We start from the raw sequence: 26,817 nt of genomic DNA, 5'->3' as shown, positions 1-26,817 counted from the left end.
ACTGTTTTTGTTTTGTTACAGCTCTCCTTCAGAAATAGACTCCCCTCAAAAGCTTAAAGATTTTCAATGGACCCTGACAAATGCAAGTTAATGCAGCGACATATATCTTACAATCTGGATATCTTCTTTCCTCCAGGAATGCAAGGTTCTCTTCGATAAAATCATGGGCAATACACAAAGCAAAAGAAAAAATAAATAATAATAAAATTTAAAAAAATAAAATAAATAAAAAGAGCTTTAAAAAGCAAACGAGGCTTGATAAGCATCGTGTCAGAGGTGGGCCTCCTGAGGGAGGTATAAGTCTTGCCAGAAATACTAAAAACTCGCTCCACTGGGCCTCAGAATACGCCATATGGAGGTAAACGGCAGCCAAAATGCACAGTGTAGAACAAAGTGCTTAATAAAAAGCCATTTATAACAAACTTGCTTTCCTTACCGACCCCAGGGTAAATTATCAGATATTTCAACCCAGTTAGACTATCCACACCTGGGGCAACTCTCTCAAAAATGTGTTATTACTCTGGTTTTCTTCTGCTGTTTTAAGAAAAATCTTTATTATGCGATGGAAACTAGCCACACATAGCAGTGCCAACTGTTATGGTGTTCACAAACCTTTACTTCACCCTAATGTCAACATTCTACACTCAACAAAGAACGCTTCAACAATTAGCAGACTTGTTTTTGCCATTTATATATTATGTAAATGTATTTTGTTCACCGTTAAATGATTTTTGGACATATTTTCACATTCCGCATCCACAAGTTAGTATGTTCATTTAAAATGATGAACAAGTACATTTTTAATCTATGCACATAATGGACTTTATTCCACAATTCAAAGCATGCATCAAGCATGCATGTTGTGATAGCTAACCTTCAGAATGTCTGCCGTGACAAATTGTGATGGTGACAGGTAACCACCAAGGGCCTTTGAAGGGAAAGCTTAATTATGAAAATTACCAATTTGTGACACGCACTTCATCTATGACACTCCCTCAGACATTTATTCACCCGAAAAACAGGCTGATTTTAGGGGCTACTGGGCGGCTCATTCGGTAAAGAAATGCGACCGCTAGCTCCATGCGAGTGCTGATTTCATTGCCCAGAGTACGAGTAAGGTTCTGTCAATTAGGGGTACTGCGTTTCATTGCTCCCTCGCGACCCCCACTGTTCAAACAGGTGCTCGTGAAACGCATGCCAAAGCCGCATATGAAGGGTCTTACTCCAATAAATTCTGTATGGGCATCAGTGTGAATGAAGCAGCCTGGCGACACCACATGTTTTGGAGGAAAACTATGAATGTCTTCACTCTCCTGAATCAGAAGTGGTTCGCAAATGAACGCGGCTGCGGTTGCTAATAGTTGGATATTCCAAACTGGGAATTGGATATGTTCAGCCCCAAGTTATTTCAATATTTTTGAAAACCTGCTAATTTTAGCCAGACAGCTAACGTCATGAGAGAATTAGTGTCATGGAAAAAAAATAAAAACGGTCTTAAAAATAACTAAAATATGTTCACTTGAGTGCCAACTGTGCATTCATATCTGACTCTTGACAAAATGACAATACAATTACCGCTTTATTAATGGCAAATGATGCACTGCCCTGTGAGACTGCCGGCAGCAGCTACTTGTGGCATGGTCAGTTTTGGATGACGGTGCATTACAGTTTGAGATGCAGGTTAAGCGGCATCATTTTCACCACAATTGACATTTGAGGTACAACTGCTTGCAAATCACGTCGACACTATTAAATCCACTGACATCGGTGACCCTGTAGCTAATTTCTGAAGTGCACTGCATTGCAGATGCTCTGAAGGGTCAAAAAGGAGACTGTGGAGGCTCTACACAGCAGGAAACAGTACCTTTTCTTTTTTTAGGTTACCTTCAGCTGGATTTATGAGAGGAAAACAAGCCCGGTCAGTGTACATGCGAATATTAAAATGACAGAGATCTTAACGGATAATTTCATCTAAAAAACCCAATTTAATAACATTTTCTAAATTCAGCATAAGGTAAATACGTTGACTTAAAACTATAGCAGTGGCTGTGAAATACTTGGAGAAAAAATAGTTCTACTTTAAAGGTAGTTCCGCACATTTTAAGTTCAGTTTCTGTCACATTAAGTGAAAAATACACACTAATAATTGCAACTAAATGGATTTCTAGAACATTCAAAATAAAGAAATTATTCTGGTTAACTTCTGGTCAAATTTTCTAAACTAAATCCAGCAAACAATAGGGCTTTAATGCTTGTCCAGACAAGAGTATTTGGCAAAACATCAACAAATACAGTGCAATGAAAAAGTATTTGTCCCCTTCCTGATTTCCTCTATTATTGCATATTTGTCACACTGAATGGTTTCAAATCTTTACAGAAATATAATATTATCTGAGTAAACATAAAGCACATTTTTATTAAAAATTATTTTTAAATTTAATGAAAAGTTATGAAACACCCATATCAACCATGTAAAAAAGTAATCACACCCTTAAATTTAATAACTGGTTGCACCACCTTTAACAGCACTAACTGCAACCTGTAACTTGATATCAATCTTTTTTATCGCTGTGAAGGAATTTTAGCCCACTCTTCTTCGCAGAATTGCTTTAATTCAGACAAATTGGTAGGTTTTCGTGCATGAACTGCTCATTTCAGGTCCTGCCACAGCATCTCTATTGGGTTCAAATGAGGACTTTGACTAGGCCATTCCAAAACATTAATTTAGTTTCTTTTCAGTCATTCAGATGTGGATTTGCTTTTGTATTTTGGATGATTGCCATACAGCATAACCCAATTACGCTTCAGCTTACAGACCAATGAGTGTACATTCTCTTAAAGAATTTCCTGGTACAGAGCAGAATTCATGGTGCCTTCCATAATGGTAAGTTGTCCAGGTCCAAAGGCAGCAAAGCATCCCCAAACCATCACAGTACTCCCACATGCTTGACTGTCGGTATGATGTTCTTACTGCAGAATACTGTATCTGCTTTAGGCCAGATATAATGGGACCTGTGTCATAACAAAAAGGTTCCACTTTTGACTCATCTGTCCATAGAACATTATCCCAAAAGGCTTGGGGATCATCCAAGTGCTTTTTTGCTGTTTCCCTTGGTTAGCAGTTGTTTCTACAGTACTTTGCTACACTCACATCCTATTTTTGCCCAGTCTCTTTCTTATTGTGGAGTCATGAACAGTGACCTTAGCTAAGGCTAGAGGGGCCTGCAGTTCTTTGGATGTTCTTCTAGGATTTATTTGTAACTTTCTAGATAAGTTGCCCCTGCACCCCTGGAGAAATTTTGGCAGGCCGGCCACTCCTGGGAAGATTCACCACTGTTTCAAGTGTCCTCCATTTGGAACCAATGGCTCTCACTGTGGATCAGTGAGAAATGGCTTTGTAACCCTTTCCAGGTTGATATATTTGGACAACTTTTTTTTCCTCATCTCTTCTGGAATTTCCTTTGATTGTGGCATAGTGTTGCTTGTAGAACCGTTGTGGTGACTACTTCACTCTGATGGTAAGGGGCAATATGAGTGAGATTTAGATTCAACAGGGCTGGCTGCAATCAAGCCTAGCTGTGCTCAATCAGCTGAATCTAATTATCAATTAGATTTGGTTAATTGGTTGATTGAGTAACTAAGGGGGTATTGATAAGGGTGTTTGATAACGCCCTTCGTTAAATAAATTATATAATCATTTTAAAAATGTGCTTTGTGTTCACTCAGTTGCCCTTTGTCTAATATTACATTTTGTCAAAACATCTGAAACCATTCAGAGTGACAAATACCAGGAAGGGGGCAAGTACAATGAAAAAAGCATTTTATTTTCCTTTGATTACCATATAAACTTGTGTTTAAACAATGAAAGGTGCTCAAGCACACTGAAAATGCTTGAATAGAAAGTGTTAAAATGCACTCAACAGCAGTTTGTAAAATGTCCAGTAAAATTCACTCGGGTAATGGCGGTAACAGAGACAACCCATTACTTCACAACAGCAAGAAGGGCAGAAAGCATTGGCACAAATAAAAAAGCTCCTTTTTCTAAACGAGACAGGCTAGTAAAGTCACCTGCTACTCATCCTGCCAAAGAGCTGAAAGTGTAGCTAGTTATTCAGAGGACCATGCAGTCTTGGAGAAAGATGGAGCTTGTGAAGTAGCTCATGTTTACAGCTGGACAGGTATGGCCCAGTAGTAACAAACCTAATGCACTCATCCCTAGCATTTAAAGAGGCAGTTTTCATCTGGTCTGCACTACTCTTAAATAAAGCCAAATAACTTTGTGGCAACACACAGCAGAGGCATGTATGAAGGCAGTATTTGGGTACAAGAGTACCAGAATGACTAAATGATCAAAAGCTATGAAATATGTGAGGAATTATTAAAGGTACACGCATCTAGATAATAAATAAATAAATAAATAAATAAATAAATAAATAAATAAATAAATAAATAAATAAATAAATAAATAAATAAATAAATAAATAAATAAATAAATAAATAAATAAATAAATAAATAAATAAATAAATAAATAGATAAATAGATAAATAAATAGATAGATAAAAAGAACGTTATAATTTACTTGCTCAACTACCCATTTCACAAAATCCACATCTGCTAGTGGCAAAATTATGGTACATGGTTCATCGCAAACGTGTTTGGCACAATCAGAAAAAAATGTACATATAGCTACAGCAAAAGCTGTCAAATTCAACAAGGGTGTTTAAACTTTCTATAGAAAGACTACTTCTCACATTGAAAATTAAATTTTCCAGTTTGCCATACTTGCCATTGTGAAAATTTTTATTTGAATAGGCACCAATATTAGGATAATGAGGTATTATACGACAAAGGGATGTTGTTTTCAAAAGGACAGTTGGGAGTTCTAATCTGACAATTTAAATGGCCTTGGCAGCAAGTGAACTGAACACCCTGCAGAGCTGGCTGTTAATTTAACCTGGCTTAAACCTACAAACCAGGGCTCATTTTAAAGCTAAGGGTACGGTCAAATTCACCCTGCTGCTTGATTGACTTGTAAGGACACTAATCGCTGCTCAGACAACCAGGACTATCTAGCCCCCAGAAACTGATCCCAGATCATTGGGTTTGCTGCTTTGGAATGTTCTTGGCAGAGATGTATCAGATTGAATTTAAAATACCATTGGAGATTGAATGGAAATAGCTGTACGAAATGAGTATTGTACCTTATCGAACCTGTGTTTTGTAGTTGTTCCAATGACCATGACATGCACTTTTGTATGTCGCTTTGGATAAAAATGTCTGCTAAATAAATGTAATGTAATGTAATGAATATGAACAAAGCTATTTTAGATTACAAAAACTTTTAATGTGGCACTGGCATAGGATGCCACCTTTCCAACTAGTCAGTTTGTAAAATGTCTGCCCTGCTAGAGCTGCCCCGGTCAACTGTAAATGCTGTTATTGTGAAGTGAAAACATCTAGGAGCAGCAATAGATCAGCCTTGAAGCAGTACACCACACAAGCTCACAGAATGCGACTTCTGAGTGCTGAAGCGTGTAAAAATGATCTGAATGACTGAACCAGTCAAGAATTTTCCTGTTTTTGGCTTTGAAAAACTCCTTTGTTGCTTTTGCAGTATGTCTGGGATCACTGTCATGCAGTAGGAAGAAACGCTGTCCAATGAGTTTGGTTGAACTTAAGCAGATAAAATGGGGGGAGGGGGTGATTTGGATCTTGGGCAATTCCTTTTGCCCTCCACACTTTGTTCTTGCCATCACTCTGATAAAAGTGAATCTTGGTCTCATTTGTCCACAAGACTTTTGCAGAACTCTTTTAGGTACATCTTAGCAAACTGTATCCTGGACATCCTGCACTAGCGGTTAAAAAGCAGTTTTCATCTTGCAGTGTAGCCTCAGGCCTTGAAAGCAATGGATGGCTATCTTGTCATATCGTCCCCTTTTCAGAGTACTCCATTCTCCACAAAGGCACACAATTTCCGCTCACTGGTGTAATAAACCATAGAGAAAATGCCTCCATGTGTCAGGCAGCTCAAATTACTTTGCTTTGATTCTGTACTATAATGTAATAATATTTGTCACATGAAAACAAATTTCACAAACTGTTCTTCAAGCGAGAAACTATAAATCGATTTTTAATTTTTGAGATAAATTTTTGATGTGTCCCGCAGCTTTAGACCTCAGTAAAAGCTTCTCAGTATTAAATTAAACTTCATATAGCATTTAAGGTTTTTCAAAGACTCCACATCTTCCCACAGAAAGTATTGTATGTAGTTTAGGAATGGTTTTTAATAATGAATTATGCATTTACTCAAACATAATTAAAAGTACAATATGCAAAAATGGTACTGGTAAATGGGCACAAGTAAATAAAATTTATTTACTATTAATTATTACTGAGATATTTATTGATCATCAAACTGTTTATTTCTACCCAATCTTCTGAGAATTCAGTGATAACAGATGTAATCCAGCTGCTAATGCAAACTTAACAAGGCCAAGGAGTAAACCAAGTAGATTAGACTGAGGAAAATAATGCTCATTTCAAGTTGTAAAAGATTTCAGCAAAGTAAATTTGAATGTGTCAGAAAGACTGGATATTTTCTTTGGACACATTATAAAATACTTGACAACCATTTCGGTAGCAGATCATGGATGCAATACAGATGGTTAAAGAAAACCAGAGATGTAAATACCTACAGTATATGTGTGAAGTGTGAAGATCAATAAGTCACAGGCTAAGTCTGTCATGTACAGATTTTTGTCAAAGTGCTTTTAATGGAAAGCACACAGATATAAATCCATTAGTAAATTCCACTCCCAGGGGAGCAGGTCATTGTATAAGTATATGTATAGCCCCGTGAAGATTACCCCATTATACATGAAAAGTAATACAACTATGTTGAAAATACAGAAATTCTGCAGGTCCATTTGTGCCTGTTTTGTATAATTACAAATATTTCAGGACAAAAATAGAACATACCTATTGGTTTCATAACACTATTAGCTATGCACTAGTGCACACAGCGAATATATAATTTCAATCCCCAGACCTGAAATCACTCGGGGATCGAGTGACATGCTGCATGAAGCTCAATTATCTGTTGCCGGCTCTACCCTTTAGATTTTACAATTCTTGTTATTGTCATTATATTGTTTTTCATCGTTTTTGTTGCTTTTATTAACATTATCGTCATCTCCACTACTGTATTTGTTGCTACTGGCGATAAGGACCCATGCAGAACAGCACAGTGTCAGTCCTATGGCAGTGTGTAGCACTGTAGCATCCTGCAGCATGCAGACACTGTACCTGCAGATCTCCAGTTGTAGGACTTCTCAGACGAGCTGTGGGAACAGGAAAAGGGAGGTTAGCAGGGTGACATCAGCAGGAGAGTAAAACCAAACAGGGCTCAACCTGTACGCAAAAAACTGGTACACTGGTTCTGGAGAGATTTCAGATTTCAACGATAAGAACACGTACAGGTGTAGGTGTACACGTAGGTGTATAGAATACTATATAGAAAATGTCCACAGTATGTGTTCTAAAATTGTTTGTAAAAAAAAAAAAAAGAAAAACTACCATGTAAATTCAAGTGAACTGTATACAGCAAATTAAACAATATGAGCCTTCTGTCCAAGTGTCTCCACCAACAGTGGTAGCGAGAAATGTTCATGAATAATAGATAAGCATCTTTCTATACTGATGCCAAATATAGAAACGGTTACATACACTGTAATTTAAGCAAACCAATCAAAACAAATGAAGGTGTTCATCATATTTGTATAATATATAGCCCTTTTTAAAACAAAGAGCTGCTGAATGTTAATGAGGCCTGGTTTCATATCTTGTGGCAAAAAATAAAAAAATTAATGAGTTTTTCTATAATCTCCCCAATGCCTGTTCTCTCAGCTTGTGTAATTTGGTCTCGAGAAATACATTTTTTGAGAACAATTGGAAAGGTCACGAAAACCAATTCATCCTCAGGCCCGTACCAACTGAAAAAAGAGAAAACATAAAACCTATCGATCTTGTGCGAACATGACAATGTGGCACCAATAATACAACTCACAGATCGCAAAAAGCTCCAAAATATTACAGAACTGAGCGCTGGGAGAGGAGCTTGTCTTTTGGACACAACAGAACTCCCATATAACAAAGCAGGCATAAATTTAGCATGCATCACAGCTCATTTGATAAATGCTCAACCTGCTGTGATGCAGGGCACAGTGAATAAAGGAGGAGAGAGATGGATGGTGAGGTCAGAGCTGTCGGCCCCCAAACCGACGGGATGTACGCGGGCGGGCGGGAGGCTACCGCTCGCGCATAAGAGAAACAATAGCGAGAGAGGGTCTGGACGCCAGCCTAGCACTGCTGCAGCGGGAGAGATGTGAAGCCGGACTGATGAGCTGGGCCACACTCCAGAATACAGGCTTCAATCAGACAGGGATCCAGATTCCATTATATCCTCCAAAGATGGAGCGCTTCAAATTTCTCCACCTCCGCCGCTGACCTCGGTCGTTTTTTTTGGGTTTGTAGTCTCCGTTTTTCTTCTCTCCCCTGATTCGGAACGCCCCGTCGCAATCACTTCAGGACGGCCCGTCGGATTTGCGAGGGCGCACGTTGGGCGCTCGCTCCTTTAAAGCGTGCGAGCGGCGGCCGTTTCTCACTCCGTGACCCGCCAGCTGGCTCATCTGCCGTCAGATCGAGAGGAGGGGCCGCTATCGCGCCATGCCCCGCTGCCTGAAACCATCTCCTGGGGCAACGCCACGGCCAATTAAGCGCCATCCCACAGGAGTCACAGTCGGCTTAGTTTTTAAGATTCCCGATTCGTGGTTACAAAGGTCGCGTAACGTCCTCACTCTTTTGCTGTCAAGTAGCTTATAAGTGTTCCTGTCTGAGCCGTTCAAGCAAAAACATCAAAAGGATACACAAAATAGCAGGAGGCTGCATGTATTTGTTCACCAGACTACAACACATCAAAGGTTGAAAGTAAGATGGTACAGGTAGATATACAAGGACAATAGAAACATACTGACAAGACACCACACTTGGTATAAGCCTGCTGTGTGCATCCATAACAACAAACATGATATGCTAATTATGCTAAAAAGCATCTGAGGGCAATTTAACATATTGTCACGGTGACTGCTGTGTCACAGTGACTGCTGTGTACTTTACTAGCAGAAATCTGTGCAATGTGCAAACACAAATGTTTGAAGGAAGCAATAAAAAGGTAGCGGTCATGCAACCAATAAAGAAAAAAAATCTATAAGCATTAAAAAGGTTTCTTATCTAGTTTACTTTTAAATACTCAACACAAATAAACTGTTGGCTGTATCAATCTCCCAAAACAAGCACACTGCAACTCAGCGAACTCAATCCAATTCTTCCATTTATACATTTCCCAGCATCCAATAAGGGTAGCTGAGTTACCATGACAATATTAATCTAAAAGCACTTGGTCTAAAATCAAGTATAACCAGAAAAAGACCAAAGTGCACTGCCCTTGCTCTGCATTGTAGTGCTGTGTTCTGATTGGCCACTTGTATTGGTCTTCAGTGGTTCTGTGTGGGCCTTTAGAATGGTCATTTGTACTTTTGCTAAATTTCTGGAGGTATGCCTGACCTTATGTTTTTCAGAAAATAACAGGTCAGCTGTCCCTTACAACACCTACATTTACATTTTTCTGAGTAGGACACAGAATGATGACGCTGTGGCAATGTACTGTGTGCTGAAGTACACCACAGTTCACCTTTCAGTGCTGCAGATGAGACCGAAATTTCAATTCATTCCAACGTGCTGCGCCGAAACATGATTAAATGTCAGCTCTTTCAATTTTGAAACCCTCATTCATCACGAAATGACTAAATTTAGCTGTTATCAAAACTATTTTCTGTGCTTTTAGCCAGTTGTGTAACGTTCTCCACAGTAATGCGCTGAAGCGCAGTACAGAAGCACTTGACCCTGGAGAGCAGAGTGTGGAAATCACAGTGAGTCGCTAACAGACCAGTCCTCGTGTAAATCAAGGCCAAAGTTGGGGATACTCAAATCTGGCCCGCGAGGTCAGTAGTACAGCGAGCTCTCTTTTATACCTCATGGTTAATTACTGATTGATCAATTTAACTCAGCTGGTGTCCCAGGTTTGAATCTGTCCTCATTAGAGGGGAGGAATGAAAACTAACAGCAGTGCCGGCATTGTGGGCCAGGTTTGAGTATCCCTGGTCTAGGTTAAGAAAATGTCAATGAAAAAATCAATTCCCGAATGAAAGCCACATTCAGGTCCCTCATAATTAGGGCTGATGTAGTAATTCAGCTTAATGGGAAAGTTGTCAGGGTTTAATGCCACGCAGAGACTACCGGACATGTTCAGGCAGGGCCAGGGTTTCAAAGGCAGTGTAAACAGAGGACATGTCACAACCTGTGGGGTGTTTCGCAGAAACTGCACCTGCACCTGCACCTATACCTGCGCAGGGTCAGCAGAACTTAAACTGTCAAGTGACAGTTGAGCATCGCACCCTCCCTACACCATGCCAAAACATCTCCCGCCTCTTCAATTTCTGCTCCCATCCTTCCTGTGGATTACATTTTGCCATATTTTATTCATTAACCTCATGGGTCCAAATATACTTCAGCAAACAAGGGGCTGTTTGCTTTCTGGAGTTTTTGTATTATTTCAGTTTTTTTTCATGTTTTCAAATGGCCGAGACAGTTTTGTGTGTGGCATTGGATATATTTTTGGTCTGACAACCTGCTGGGTTTTACAAAGGCCATTTTTCAGGGCCTTAGTGCATTCATGGTCTAAAACAAGAAAATACACTTCAGGTAATGCGAAAAGCACTCACATCTGCAGTATGTGTGTGATTATGGTCATTTACTTCAAATTACATTTAATTGTGCTTTTAGTTGAACTTATTTTAACCAGTTTTTCCTATGGCGCATGCTGTGTTGAGACAGTTGTGCTCAAGCAAAGAAGTACCACTACAACACAAAAGCAGACAGTTATAATTATGAATGCACTTTCTAAAAATACTGTGCATACAGTACCCAAAAAGTATGGTAGAGTGCAATTTCTTATTTTTGCTTTATACTTAAGGCATTTGGATTTGAAATCAAAAGATGAACATTAGACAAAAGTACAGATAACCAGCTTTTATTTCACAGTATTTACATGTATGTTTTACCATTTTACAGATTGGAAAAATAACTTTTGATTTACGTTCTGAGGCTGAACAAATGACAAAAAGAAACAGAATCACGCTGGCAGAATATCATTTAACAGCTCTATATAGTGAACGAGGGCAGACCCAAAGGAATTAAGTGATAGTGATGAGGACAACGGCACTATGTGTAGACAAATTCAACGAAAGCACAAAGAAAATCGGACTGTTGTTGAACATGCAGCAGACGACAAAAGGGCCTAGTTCTAATTTGCTGCAACACAGCCCACGCTCAGCTCAATCACATTAAAGAACAATAAAAACCAGAGAACAATCACTGTCATTTCACTGTCAATCACAGTAAAATGTGATATTTTGTCATTTGATAGAAGTACTTGTTACTTATGCCTGTAATGTAATGTAATGTAATGCAAATTGAATTTAAATGAATGCACCACAATGGGGTGGTTATATAAAAGAAGTCTGAGTAGTTAAAATAGCGACCTCAGTGTTGGGAGGAGATAACTACAGGTTACAAAAGAAGTTCAAAACTTATTCTGGCCCCACTCATGACACATAATCAAAGGGCACAAACGAGTGCTGTAGAAAGGGCTTCAGGTATTTTTATTACTTGTAAGGATTTTATTAAAACACACATTTGAGAAAGTCTTCATAGGTCTGCAAACTCTCTCACACCAGGCACAAACTGTTTAAAAATTCAGAAATGATTTAAGGCTCTGAATCTGCCATCACAATTATCCCATATTTCTTCCAAGAGCAGCGCGATAAGCGATGTTTAAAACGGACGAAAACGAGGGCGGCCAACCTAAACTCAGGGAGAAAGCCGGGCAATTTCCACTGAATTCTGCCCACATGCATCTCTGAGGCGGTAGGCTGACAGATTTGTGATGAAGAGGAGTCGGTGGAGCGTGAAGAGCGGGGTGCTTCCGCGCCAGCCGGTAAAGAGTCTGAAAAACGAGCGGGGCCACGGTACCGCCCCTCAATGTACGTACGTCGCGTCAAATCCCGCCATTTAAACAAACGCATTCGCCCCGTGCCTGTTCACCACTGCACTTGAAATAAGAGTGATCTGTAGTAAAGGTGGAGGGGAAAAAATTCCTTTCCTTTAAATGAAAGGATTGCAGTGATGCATTGGATCTGAATATTCAATCTGTTCCTCGGCGGAGAAAATGCCACCTTCGCCATCTTCATCTCGCCCGCCTGACTAGAAAATTACAGCCGCAGACACCAATTTACGCAGCCGAGCCAATTTAATGCGCCGCATTACCGGCGTGCCATCTACTGCCTTTAACCCCATTAAAGAAGCGTGTCCCTTTATTCCAGCTACATCATTACTCCGAACGGCACAACAGGAACGCGGCCAGGTGGCTATACGCGCGCGGCGCGGGGCCGCAGGTGGCCAGGGCGTCTTTGTGCGGCGGTGTTCGAGGCGTCCCCGTACCTGCCGCTGGCGGCGCCGGGCGACTCCGACCCCAGGCGACATCGTTCCAGCTGGCTGGCCACAATCTGCCGCTCCACCTCCAGCTCTCTAGTCAGCCGCTCGAACTGGAGCTCCTATGGAAAGAAAGAAAGGGGGGGAAGGGGAGGATAAGGGGGGGTGTCAGGAAATAACGATGTGTAAAATGGTAATGATGATCGTGGTGATCAAAGGGAGCATAATGAGAGCAGCGGTTTTAGAGCTCCGAAAATATATCAAAGCCGTTCTGTCATCGTCAAATCAACCAGCCACTCTCCATGTAATTTCACAACTATTTCACTGTAAACCTATTAGTTCTTTACTGTTTTGGATGCAAAAAGCGATGCATAGACACAACACAGACGCACACACAAACACACACACAAACGTACAAACAAACACAGACAGACACACAAACGCGCACACACACACATATAGACAGACACACACACAGGCACACACAGACACAAACAAACACAGACAGACATGCACACACACACACACACACACACACACAGGCATGCACAGACACAAACAAACACAGACAGACATGTACACGCACAAACACACACACACACACACACACACAGGCGCACAGACACAGACAGACACACGCACTCCACAGGGCCAGTTCGTGACACAGTGGCTAGCACACTCAGTGCCCCTAAACATTCTGAGATGTGAGGAGCCTCTTTGCGTGGCTGCCAGCCAATCAGGGCTCACGCCACACGAGGACCTCTCAGAACTCCCGCGGTTTGAAGAAGGGAGGCCATGTCTGCTCATACCTCTCCACCCCTCTTCTCAGCTCCTTAAGGTGCTGCTGTTGGGATAGTAACAGGTCTCCTGGTTGCTAACCCCCCCCCCCCCTCCTCTGCTTCCCAAGAGTAAAGCCTACTGCAGAGACAGGTAAATGGAGTGCCTGTTCTGGAGATGTTTAGCTCCACCAGTTCCACAGGAAGTCATAACACTCAGGCCGTCTCTCCTTGACATTCTGGGAAGAGGGAGCGGAGATTGGAGCCCTTAAAAAAGCAGCATTCTCCGTTTCATCTTTTCATTCCTCTTCTGCCTGCGAGCTCACCCAACAGTGGTCAGCACACGTCCATCCTGTGGGTCACCCGCTGCCTTAAAGCCACAGCGCATCGCGCTCCAGTCCCGCTGAACTAGTTTTCTGCTTCAGAAACAAGGTGTTTATTTTACTTCATGTCACAAATTCGGCTTATTCTCAGTTGACCTAACCCGTTTTATATTTGTTCAAAGAAAAAACAGAGAAGAAGGGGGGAAAAAAACATCTATCCTCAATGAAAAAATGATGACAGTCGAGGCAACGTATTTTTTTTTGGTTAAGTTAAACTTTTCTGTGGAGCTTCCAGTTTCCTATGGCTTGAAATGATTCCACCACCGACCCTAAAAAGCTTCCAGAACATTTGGTTTACTGGGCCATTCAGCACAGTATGCATTCTCCAGCACCAAAGCCTTAAACTACACAGCCCATCAGCACACACAATAACCCAGCAGACCTTCAGCAACATCAGATTTTCAGCACAGCAACACCCCCGCAACAGTCAAACACTGCAGTAAAAATGAAAAAATGCCCATATGACAGCTGTGGACTTTACATGTCTATAACACAAGAGTGTTTACAATAAATTGAATGTGCTGATAGCCGTTTAGCATCGTTTTGAAAACCTGTTCACTAACAAGCATAGAAGCAGACTTCCTATCATTACATAAATCCTTTTTATTATGAATATGAAACAAAGACATATAGAAAAAAAAGCACAGATTGTGTGTTATAATGTGCTAGGTTATCAAAATATGAAATGACAGCAAACCAGGATTAGAATTTTCAAGTTCAATTACTGGGGGGAAAAAAATGATAAAGAGGAAGACTTAGCACATCGCTGTATTAAACAGCAATGAAAAGCAGGACTTTATGACGGCGGCGGCTGATTGCTTTGGTAATCAGACATTGGCATCAAAGAAAACAAAGCCAGGCCATTAGCGCCAGCAGCAAACGATGTGCTCGGCAGGAGCTGGAGGAGGAGGCGGCCGGTATTACGCAGACGCAGAGGTGCCTTGTGCACAACAGCAGCCGGGGAGCCAAAACATCATTTCCCATCCGCTAAGCGGGATTGTGGAAGCGCGGAGCTTAACTCGCCCGCGAAACAAATCTACGTACAGTGGACCTGGCCCCTCGGGATTTAAGTCTCCGAGGAGATGAGTGTGGAGTAGAGTTACAGATAACCTCCAACCCCCTTTTGCTCTGATTGGTCGCAGCGTAAAAAGCTTCTTATACATCTGGATATGCACTGTAGATGTCGGCGTTCAGATAAACATTTATTACTGCTTTAATGTTATTAGTCAGAACTCTGCACTTTCACAAAGTCTAAAATCATGAGCAAATTGGGATTTTTTCCTTCGTTCTTCACCCCACTTCAAAATGGCAAAACAACTAAACTTAAATTTTGTTTGTTCATTGAAGTGCCTTTCTGCAAACAATCCAACTGCCCTGCTAATTAAAGAAACATTTCAAAATTCAAAAGTAATTAAATGTTTTCAAACATAGCAGGGATGAAATCCCCCTTGTAAACTCAAATTAGAAAAACTTTAAATTCAGACAGTTTTTTGATGTGTGGGAAAAAAAGTTCAAGCTGTTAATGCTGGAGTCTATTTTTATTTGTTAGCAAATGACAGAAAATAGAGGCACTTATAGCACTTTCCAAGAAAAGCAGCCCCTTTTCACCCACCCCTCTGACCACAAAAACAAACTGCTCTGCACCCAACCATCTGGCTCGGTAAAATGTAAAAACTTCCTAACTGAAGTCTACACCAACGCAGCAGCTTCTGGCTCAAACTTCTCCACCTTTAGTCGGGAAAGTGCTGTGGCCCTTGTAATGATCAGCAGGCGACAGCCTGTGGCTAAAACTGCCCAGCCTGTTCCGCACAGAATCTGCAATTCCAGCAGCGACCATGAACGCATTTTCCCTCTGTCAGCCTTTTCATGACCTTATAACCAGCCTGTGAAAACAGTGTTTCCCTTACTTCAGGTGACCTATTGGATTCCATAAAAAAGGACAGGGGTGGGAAGGTGTTTATGCACATAACACTAGGCTATTTGTTTGTTCATACACTAAACTGTTTTTTTTAGGAATTTAGAAGTCGGAATGGTCAGTCTTTTACCTTCCCGCAGTGACAGTAGGTAAGAAAATTTCATTCGAGCAGCACGGTACTGACAAAATACAGAAAAAAACACACAAACAACTTATTTTGAATGTGTTTTTTTTCCTTTTACAGGTACCTATTTAACGCACTAGTGAGTTCCCACCCGCACGAGGCCAAAAAGGAAAAAAGCGAAAAAGGAGGACAAGATTTCAGCCTTTTGTTTTGCACCCGTTTTGCTCTTTTTGTCTCCCTCTTATTTTTCCTCAGGAACTCTTGGCTACTCAAATTGGGCCGATGCTGATATGTATGAAGAGTGGGGTGCTTCCGTTAATAATCTGTATGCATGTACAAGCCTGCTGTTTTAGGCCCATGTAAAGCCACACCTGTTACAACTATCAAACATAATATCACTCTCCCATAACATTGTTATGAAACATGGACCACATGCCTACTCTTTTTTCTTTTTTTTTACCAAATACCTTTATACCAAGCCCCAGCCAGCCATGACAAATATGGTCACTCAAAAAACACATACCTTATTAAGGATACCATGATCAAGCTTAATAATTTGTTCGCAGTACTTGTTAAGGATGCGGTTTACGTAATATTCTCAAAAATGGAATATTCTATGCCCTTTCAAGATGGATTTACCTGCCAACTAAAAGGCCACCAGGATACAAAAGTTCATGTTCCTCATTAAAACGTATGAAGACGAACCTTACTCACTTGGCATTTGAAATGCATCTGACATTTTGATGGATGAAAATAATTGTATGAAAATAACGAATAGCGTCTCTTTACCATGGGAAATGCACCTTTTGTTAGTCTCTATGGCTAAAATCATGGACAAAGTGACTGCACTGTAAATTGGACTTCAAAGAAACTTCATAAAACTGTAAAAAGACTTCAGATAAAATTCTAATATGATTATTTTGCTTGTGAAGTGGTTGACTCGACAGAATCTCTGAAAAGTATGATGCTCGTTACAGTATGTTCTTTAGCAAATGACAGGATAAGGATTGCTCAGTCAAACCAAAAGATAACAACACCTGCAGAGGGTCTTCTATCACCTACAGTAGGAGTCTGCCCAGATCCATTGTACTGCACATTTTCTAGCTAACTAGATTGCTACAAAGCAGGAACTTCGCCAAGATAGCAAACAATTATAATTAATTACACGAATGCCTTAGCCTAACTTTATTTTTAATCCATCCATGTCAAGAGCGATTATAAAAATAATTGAGTTTACACGTTTCTGTTGTGCAGAACTATCGCATATTGTGAATAAGGTCTAAAGCATAGAGATACCAGCTCTACCATATTCTACATTGTATTACAGTGCTTCCAATGCAATAAGTCTTTATATCAGGGGAACAAATGCATTTTAACTAAGTAGGAGACAAGTGGCTTCAAGGCCATAGCATTCACCTTTACGTCAAACAGAGACATGCTCTCAAGACCAGCACACACTTGTTAGCATAGCATTTGGTGCTTGGCAACCAAGCTCAATGGAAAAAAATTATTATTATTACTATTTTTCCAAGAGATGTCACATTTTTTGATTAGGCTAAAATGTCATATATAAATTGTCAGTATTTTGACAACATGTCAACATTGCCATGGTGCCCAAAGTCTCTGGGCAATGTGACCTTCAGAACAATTTCCCCAAGTCAATAGCTTTCAGTACCACTCACCATTCATCTGACATTATGTACATTCATTAAGAAGAGAATTTAAGGCAGGCCAAGACCCTTTCCCACATCAAATATGTGACAGCATATTTAGCTTCACTCATTCAATGAACTATATTTTTAGACATTCTATACAGATCAACTCTTATATGTACCCCTATGTACATATACTGCTCTGGATAAGACTGGTAAATGACTAAATGTAAATAAGACTGAGGTAATTTAGTGGAATTGGATGCATCTGTCAAGTGGGGAAAGAGCGAGCATTTATTAAGACTAATGACCAATCTCATCAGGAAAACTGCAGCGGTAATTACCATCAAATTGGGTGACACTTCATTCAGAGCAAGAGGCATTTCAGTCCTTTCATGGCATCCCAGAATCCTTTTGGTGGAAGGATGACACAGGGGAAGAATAACCAGCCAGACTGTCCCAGCCACACGATCTGATAGGGCCAACTCATTAGCTGGGTTCACATCACGACTCATCCTGGGGCTACCGCATACTCCCTGACTCCTGACACTGACCATCGAAACAGGGCGCACGCCCCTGTTCAGCGACCAGTAAAAATAAAACGGTTGACACACTTGAACCTCAATTCCATAAACCGTGCACTTGGCCTGAACGCCAGTCCTCCTGCTGTGTCCGTTTGGCAGAGCTCCACCTCCACATTTGCACACCATCACAAGGCCAGGCAAGCCCGCACTCAAACTCCCACAGCACAGCCACTCGTGGGACGGACCCAGAGCCGTTTGCATCTGACTGGCAGCTGTTACGAGACAGCAGAGGAGGAATGGTACAACAGGATTAAACTTGCCGACCAAATCTAAACGCAAGGTGGCCTTAAAACGCTTCTATTGTGGAAAGGTATAACATCAGTCATCGGTTGACAATTGGCTTTACTAATGGATTAAATGGAAAACTGGGTGAGCTGCTGAACTGCTTAGAGATGCGGGAAGCAGGAGGCACCGCTTGAGGACTTCCTGTTAGCCCCTAAACGCTAACACACTAATCATGGCTCTCATTATAGCAGAGATATAAATATCCCAAGTATATGCAAATATGACATCATCAAGGAGATTACTCTAGTGCAGTGTAGCAGGTGCCTACACCTTCACAGATTCAACTGCGTGAAACACCTTCATCGGTATGGATATTGCCAGGAGATCGGCACAGCTTTTCTTTGATTTTACATTGTGTACAGGCAATGCTCAGATATTAGTGATATTTATTAGGGGTGTGAATCTGTCCCCCTCAGAAGATTCAATACACATCTTGAGACAGATACACTTACAAATGCAACAATTCAATTGGAGTCAGCTTCAATTTGACACAATTTGATTTGGCTCTGCTTCAGTTCAGTTTAGCTCCCATTCAATTCAGTTCAGACGTGACGATATTCAAGTTGACATGTTCATTTTAAATGTCTTTTTTTTAATGTGTTATCTATGTTATTTGTAAAATTTATTTATTCTATATCATGCAAATCATGAAGTCTAAACGTTAGACAATTAAGTTACTGTTAAAGAGCATTATAAATGTAAAAGTTTTCCCCAACTGTAGATTTAAAGTTGTTCAGCAAGTTGGACATTTTGTGTCTTTCCAATATTTTCTATTTTCTTAGGTACTACTAAAACGCTGGAGTTCTGTGGTTGGAGTGAAACAAACGCGTAGGCCTAAACAAAAATGAAAAAGCTAGTTAGCTTGGCAAGCTTCAATGTGTTTACAAAAAAAGCAAAGGTGCCAAATATTTATTCCACATTATCAAACAGCGTCAAGTTCAACTTGTCTAATGTTAGCTTGGGGCAAGTTGCTTTTTGCCGATTTTCCTGGTGCAATATGCCATGGTCTGTGTACGGTCGACATATACCTCATCTGCCATATGTATTATCGCCATAGGCCATTTACTGTTTGTATACTGTTCCCATTATACGCCATGTGAATGCTGTCATCAACATATTCCAATAACAGATGTACTGTCAACATAATAATCCCATTAATAAATGATCTCATAATTACATTTGGAGTGCATCTTTGCATGTTGTGGGTCCAGAGTGCAAACAATTGGTCACATTTTGCAGCCATTTTACTTCACAGTGGCATGAAGCTTTTCAGTTGATTGCAGCTATAGCAGCTGCTTCTTACAAACAGCAACACACATTTACCAACATCATAGGACAGTAAGCCACCTTCAAAAGATGATGTTTTTACTATGGTTATTTTTTTATTGACTTTTCAGAATTAGATCAAAAAAAGATGTAAAATTAAAGGAACCAGTACTTTATATATTAAGACTATATTAAAAGAATGGTTAACTTCCTGTGGTTTTTTTTATTAGTTCAGTTTTAGTATTTCTTATTGATTGGCCCAGACAGTTTTTATGATCAGTGAAGGATATTTTAGATATTTATAGCAATAGACTTGCTGTTTTACAATGACAGGTAAAGGGCATTTGGGGGTTCTTGGTATAAAGTAAAAAAAAATACCCTTCGTGAAACTCCAAAGCGACTTGAACAGCAACAGTAGATTTCAAGAGGCTGTATAAACAAGCAGATTATTTTTATAGTGTTTATTCTCAATTACATATCAGCTGGTATGTCCTTCCTTGAGCACAGCGACTTGTATGCACCGCAGAACAACACGGGAGGAATGAGACTAGCACACCGCTAAATATAAAGGGTAACACCCCCAAAGTGATAAAAAGCAGTATTATCATCACTTTGCCCTTGTGTACTTCAGCACAATGTCTGTACAATAAAAACTATTTGTATTTTCTCATAACATCTCAGCAACTTTTGTCTTTTGGGGGATGCTCCCCTTTTTATTTTGCGGGTGCGAGTCCCTTTCCTTCCATGTGGTATTTAGCACTTTTTAGGGTACTTAAGCACTCGTGATAACAACGTTTCAGGATTCACTTCCTGTATGGAAAATAATATTAGACATACATTTCTGAAGAACAAATCTGGTAATATACACAAGTAAAACCTCTGGAGGCACAGTGCTGTTGCACAAGCTGTTTTGCAGTTATTTGAAGTTTAATGTAAAGCCAGCAGGTTGTCAGAAAGTTATCTAAACATCTAAAATATTCTTCATCGCAAAAAACTGGGCCAATTGAAAACTTACACTAAAACTGAAATATCAAAAAATCCCAAGAAAGAGAATTCTCATTACAATGCTATTAATGTTTGATGGATACAATTTTAAAATATTACTTTGGAAGGTTTTTTTTTTTTATATACCGGAGACTTAGCCCCATCCCCTATAAATGACTTTAAAATGCAGAAGTTTACCTTAGATTAATTAATTTTGGATGTGCATTAATGAGCAATTCAGACAGTAATTCATGTTGGTGGATAACCCAAGATGCACTGAAAAACAAAAACAAAAATGTAGTAGTTGATTTCATGGTTGACATGTGAAAAAATATATAAGATGACATCCTTATACACAAGAAAAACGACTCCCATCTGGTGGGGGTTGATAAGTAACATCCACTGACTGGATAAAACTGAGCTTGTAAAACACATGGGTAAAAGTTAAGTCAGAATAGAGCACATTCTCGTTACAAGTGTCGATCATGAGGAAAATGACTTTTCTCTGAAATAGTGGGATGAATTGACAAAAGAAACAGCTGTCATTATTTCCAACACGTGTCCCTTTTATTTAAAAAACTAGAAATACCGCCTCGCGGTTGTATGCCTCCGCCAACCAGTAGCCAGCGCTCTGTTTTTCGTGGTGATGTGCTGGGTGGTGGTATCAAGGCTTGGAGGTCAGCAGTCTCAACAAGCTGTTAAGGAAGGCCAGCTAGGTGATCAGGTTGGAACTGGACAGTGTGGAGGCAGTGGCGGAGAGGAGGACAAGTGTGTATTTGAGTTATGACCAAAAACGTGTTTTGTGGGGTCACAGTGATATGAAAAAACTTGTCATTTATCAACTCGGTGACAGAATATTCCAGCAGCATGTGGTGCAGGTTCTTCTAATTGCTGAGAACAATTTTTACACAAAACAGACAGAAGAGCCTTGTTCTTAAAACATAGTGAGATCTGAAAGGAAATCCATGGTAGGAATGAGGCTTGATATGAAAACTGTCTGTACCCTCTGTAGTACTGCTACATTACAATATGCTGAAATGCACTGCCAATTCACTTAAAATCCATAGGACAAAGCAACTTGAGAGTGACGGAATTTGATAAAAGGATGAACAACAGAATTAGACGCCATCTGCTAGAGGAAGCCATGCACAGATGCCACCTTGTCTCCTGGTCCATGAGTCTCCTCTGAGAGAGTTTAGACAAGTCAAAAAGCTGTCAGCCCTTCAGAAAGACAGCTACTAAGATTTGACAGTGAAATACCTATTTAAGATGGAGTACTTTTATTTAAATCATTTAAAAAGTAACACTTGATCATGGAGCTGTGATCAACACTATCCACTGCATCACTGTTCCATTCTATATGTGCATAATATACAGTGCATATTCAGCATTTAGACAGAGATTGGCTCTGTACTGAAGTGCATAGGATTTTAAATGAAACAATGAATATGAAGTGCAGACTATCAGAATTCATTTGCAGGTATTTACATTCATAACAGGTGAGCCACGTAGGAATTACAGCCATTTCTTTTCTTGCTGCAGTCACAATGCTCAGCCACAAATCTCTCTTTCCCGATGATGGCATTCAGCTACAGTTCAGTCTCGACGGCAGCTTGTTCAACCTGTCAGCTGCAAGCTCTCACCAAGTGTGACATCAATATCATCCACAAGCTGCAGTATGCAGACGACTGTGCCCTCCCAGTTCACTCCCCCTCTGCCCCATAAAAAGCACTGGACATCGTGTCTGTTGTCTATCACTCACTGAGCCTACAGGTAAACACCCAAAAAACAAAGATCATGGTCCAGTAGCAGTCTCCAAACACCCAACACCCTCAGTTTACCATAGCCGATATGCCTCTCAAGGTTGTCGTATCAATAAAGCCTCAGTGGCTCTCGGCCACCTGCGCTCCAGGGTGTTTGAAAATAACAACCTGAAGACAACTACAAAGGTGGCGGTCTACTAAGCAGTGTGCCTCTCCACACTACTGTATGGTGCAGAGGCCTGGAATTCACCACTCTCACATAAAGACATCTGGAGGCCTTTCACATACGATGCCTCCAGAAAGTCTGCAATGTCACCTGGGCTGACCGTGTCCAAATGTCGACAACCTCCAGAAAACAAACACCATCAGTATATAGCAACCCCAACAAATGCCATCTCCGCTGGGTACCGCAACAAGTCTTACAGGGTCAGCTGCTCGCAGCCAACAGAAGACCAGGAGGGCAAGAACTCTCAAAAACTATTTTGAAGAAGTGCAACATCAAGCCCAGTGATCTGGATTGCCCGGCAGTAGACAGGTCATTACAGAGCTCTGTCAGCTCCTCCTCCTCAACACCAACACTTCAAATCCAAAAAAAAACAAATCAATGAAGAGCCCAGCGGCTGTGGAGGCACCAAACAAATGCACCTCCGCCAACCCCAAATCCTCTAACCTGCACTGTCTGCGGCAGGATCTGAGGTTTCAGGATTGGTCTCCACAGCCACATGTAGTGGCATAGACGGACAGTCCCACTATGCACACATTAGGTGGATACAACGTTATCTTCGTTTTTCGATAGACTGCCATAAGCAAGTAAACCGCCATTTTATACATAGACCTCCCATTTGGGGAGACTAAAAGTAATTGGACAACTGGCTGCTCAGCTGTTCCTTAGCCAGCTGTGTGTTGTCACACCACTAGTTCATGCACAAAAAAAGCTAACAAAGGGGCTAGAGTTGATTCTCGACAGGGAATTGCACTTGGAGTCTGCTGTTGTTGTCTCTCAACATGAGGACCAAAGAGGCGTTAAAGCCAGAACAGCAGGCCATCATGGGGAGGAAAAATCAGAAGAAATCAATCAGAGGCATAGTCAAATCATAGGATGTTTCAAAATCAACTGTTTGCTACAGTATATTGTTAAGCAAGAACGCACTGGTGAGCTCAAAAATAGAAAACAATTGAGACCACAGAACACCACTGAAGTGGATGACTAAGGAATCATTTAGTCCATTTAGACCAGTTGTGAAGAAAAACTCCTTTTCAACTGCCAAACTGATCAAGATCACTCTCAAGGATGTAGGCATAGATGAGATGAGATGGCAAAGACTACAAAGAAAAGATTGCGCCAGTATAACCTCAGAGGGTTCATGGCAAGGTGCAAACTACTGGTAAGCCTCAAGAACAGAACGGCCAAATCCAAATCTAATTGAACATGCGTTTCACCTGCTGAAGACCAGACTGAAAGCAAAAATCCCCAGAACCAATATTAGGATTATGCAATATATTATACAATAATAATTACAAAATGACAATTAAAATATTTTTGACATAATACTTAAATGACAAATACAGACTAAATCCTATGATAATACATGCATTATAATGATAATAATAATAATAATGATTATTATTATTATTAATATACATATATCAAGAAACATGTAGAATATCATGGCAGAAAAGACAGTACAAAAACGTGCTTGTTAGGAAGCACAATATTGAGGAATACTAAACAATACCACAAACAAACAAAAAAAACTGTAAAAATGGCAAAACTACCAAAGGTAACTACAAAGCCTCAAATTACCACACCATGTTGTGAGAGCTGAATAGAGGCATTAAGAAGAGTCGGCACATCTGCATTCTGCATGCCACCTGTGCCACTGCAGCGTGTCCTGGCCATTCCTCCTCCTCCTCCTCCCTCCTCTCTAGCAGTGGGGCAGCTGTGTCAGATCACACCATTTAAGCACCTGCGTCCAGCGGCACCGACAGTGAGGACATCAAGGCGAGGCGGCTCACAGCAAAGCAGGCCGCGTTCAAACGTGCGCCTAAGGGCTTCTGGCTCCGTATTGATCCCGGCAGGAACCCGCTTGCTCTCCTCTCAAACAAACCCAGCTCGGGGGAACCGTGGAACACGTAGCCGAATGTGGTCCACGCTTCGGTTTCTCAGCAGTGCACCACTCGCATATAAAAACGTCCATGAAGACCACACATTCACACCCTGCCTGAAAATTCACTTGCCTGACTGGCAATCAGATCAATTTGTTCACATTTTGCAATCCTTTTCATCACCGCAAAAAAGTATCAGAAATCTTTATCCTCCTCAACTGTTGATGCAAAAATCTTTTGCTCAGAAAATGGATTTTAAAAAATAACAGCTCTGTGCTGCGTAGTGTCCACCAGAATTATTGGCAAGCGCAATTAATATGAGCAAAAAGGGCAGAATTCATTTCAGTTTGTTTATCAAATGTCTTCGATGTGCAGAAAAATCTGAAAATTATATAGTTTAATTGTGATACCATTGATTAGAGGAAAAGCATATCTTTACGGCAAAAGGATTTTTATTTTGAAGATATGCATGCCAATTATTGGCATACCTATGTTTAGTACTGTAATGTTTGAGGTTGGAGAAAAAATGGCAAAAGATGGAGACCATCCCTCCATACAAAATCTATCCAGATCCTGCAGAGTCCTTTGTACTCACTTATGGACTCTCCTCCAGCTCACCCCACTGGTTTTCAATGGGGTTCAGGCCAGTAGACTAGGACAGCTATTTGCAAAACCTTGATTCTGTGGTCAGTGAACCTTTTTTGTGTAAATTTTGAGGTATGCTTTGAATCACTTCCCTGTTGGAAGCTCCGACCACTACCCACTTTTAGCCTTCTGGCAGAGGCAGACAGATACTCACCTAAAATTTTCTTGTATTGAGTCAATGATGCCATGAATACTAACAAGCTTTCCAGGGCCATTGGAGGATAAACAGCCCCACATCACAAATCCTACACCGTACGTCACAGTGGGCATAAGGCTCTTTTCTGAATAACTATGTCTTTTAGGGTATTTTTTGTCAAATGGCCAAATTTTCATATAGTCTGACTATAACACCCAGTTCCAATCTAAATTCCAGCAACATTTAGCAAACTCCAGGCATTCATATTTGTGGTCTGACAACAGCAGGGGCTTTCAAATGGCAAACCTTCTAAATAGCTTGTTGGCAATAGAGGGGGTGTCCAATTGTACTTTTGGAGACCTGGCGACCCCAGGATGCAACAAACTTCAGCAATTCCCCAAATGTGATCCTTTAAGAACTTTTTGCCTCTTCCAGACAGGTTCATCACAGCTCCAGTTGCTTTACACTTGCCCTAAAAGTGGAAATCGATATGAAGCTATTTTTGTGTAGCCATTGCCTGATTTATGAAGGTCAACCACCTTTTGTCTCATTTCATTTGAGTGTTCTCTGATTTTCCTCATGTTGACGGATGACTTCGGTCTGGGTGTCAACTCATATTTATATCCCAGTGAAACAGGAAGTTGACAATGGCCACACAATAGTATCTAAAGGCTTGGGTGTGCTTAAAAAGTTAAATATGAATGGGACTTTACACTACATGGCCAAATGTATGCGGACACCTGGCATTCAACACATCATCCAAAACTATGGGCATTAATATAGAGTTGGTACACCCTTTGCAGCTATAACAACCTCCACTCTTCAGAGAAGGATCTATACTAGATGTTGCAGCATTGCTGCAGTGATTTGCTTCCATTCAGCCAGAAGAGCATTAGTGAGGTCGGGCATTGATTGGGCGATTAGACCTGGCTCACAGTTGGCTTTCCAATCGATCCAAAAGGTGTTGGATAGGGTTGGGATCAGGCCTCTGTGCAGGCCAGTCAAGTTCTTCCATACCATTCTCGACAAAACCATAAAAGAAGAAAGGGTCTTCCCCAAACAGTTGGGGAAGCACAGAATTTTCCAGAATGTGACTGCATGCTGTAGCATTAAGATTTGCCTTCACTGGAATTTTTTAACCATAAAAACCAGCCCCAGACCAAGGAGGTGTCTATATACTTATGGTCATACAATGTACTTCAATTAGGTTTTGTTCATAACTATTTTGATCGTTGCCAATAATTGTGACACGCTTTCTTTGAGAAAATATTTCTTTTATGAAGAACCTTTTCTTTGAATAATTTCCCCTAAATTAAAGATGAGATTTTACTCATATTCTGAATGTAAGGTCATGGTGATGAATACAAAGATGTTTTTTTTTATAGCCTTTTAGCTCATATTTTTCAGGGTTGCCAATAATTCTGGTGAGCACCGTGTATCAGCTTTAATAGACTACACTGAACTGGGCTCAAGGACAAACAAGCTTGCTGGAACTACCTAAAATCAAAGCAATGTCAACCTAGAAAACAAATGTATTTCCAAGCTGCCAAGCAGCCAAACTCTGTCAGGGGAAAACCTCTATGACTCCCTT

At 40.6% G+C, this 26,817-nt stretch overlaps 1 protein-coding gene across 8 annotated transcripts in view; it reads right to left on the bottom strand.

Annotated features, from left to right (window-relative positions):
* pkp4 (plakophilin 4) overlaps positions 1–26,817 on the bottom strand; it is a 117,238-nt gene that overhangs the window by 47,164 nt on the left and 43,257 nt on the right. For all 8 annotated transcript variants that reach the window (XM_035411545.1, XM_035411542.1, XM_035411543.1 and 5 more), the window contains 2 exons: positions 12,617–12,729; positions 7,307–7,341 (listed from right to left, as the gene is read on the bottom strand). In XM_035411545.1, the coding sequence (XP_035267436.1) occupies positions 7,307–7,341; positions 12,617–12,729 (148 nt within the window). The remainder of the gene's footprint in view (positions 1–7,306; positions 7,342–12,616; positions 12,730–26,817) is intronic.

This window comes from Anguilla anguilla, chromosome 3, assembly GCF_013347855.1.
Source record: "Anguilla anguilla isolate fAngAng1 chromosome 3, fAngAng1.pri, whole genome shotgun sequence".
Lineage (NCBI taxonomy): Eukaryota > Metazoa > Chordata > Actinopteri > Anguilliformes > Anguillidae > Anguilla > Anguilla anguilla.
Note: the sequence above shows the minus strand (reverse complement) of the source record. Positions and strands in the feature narration are given on the sequence as shown.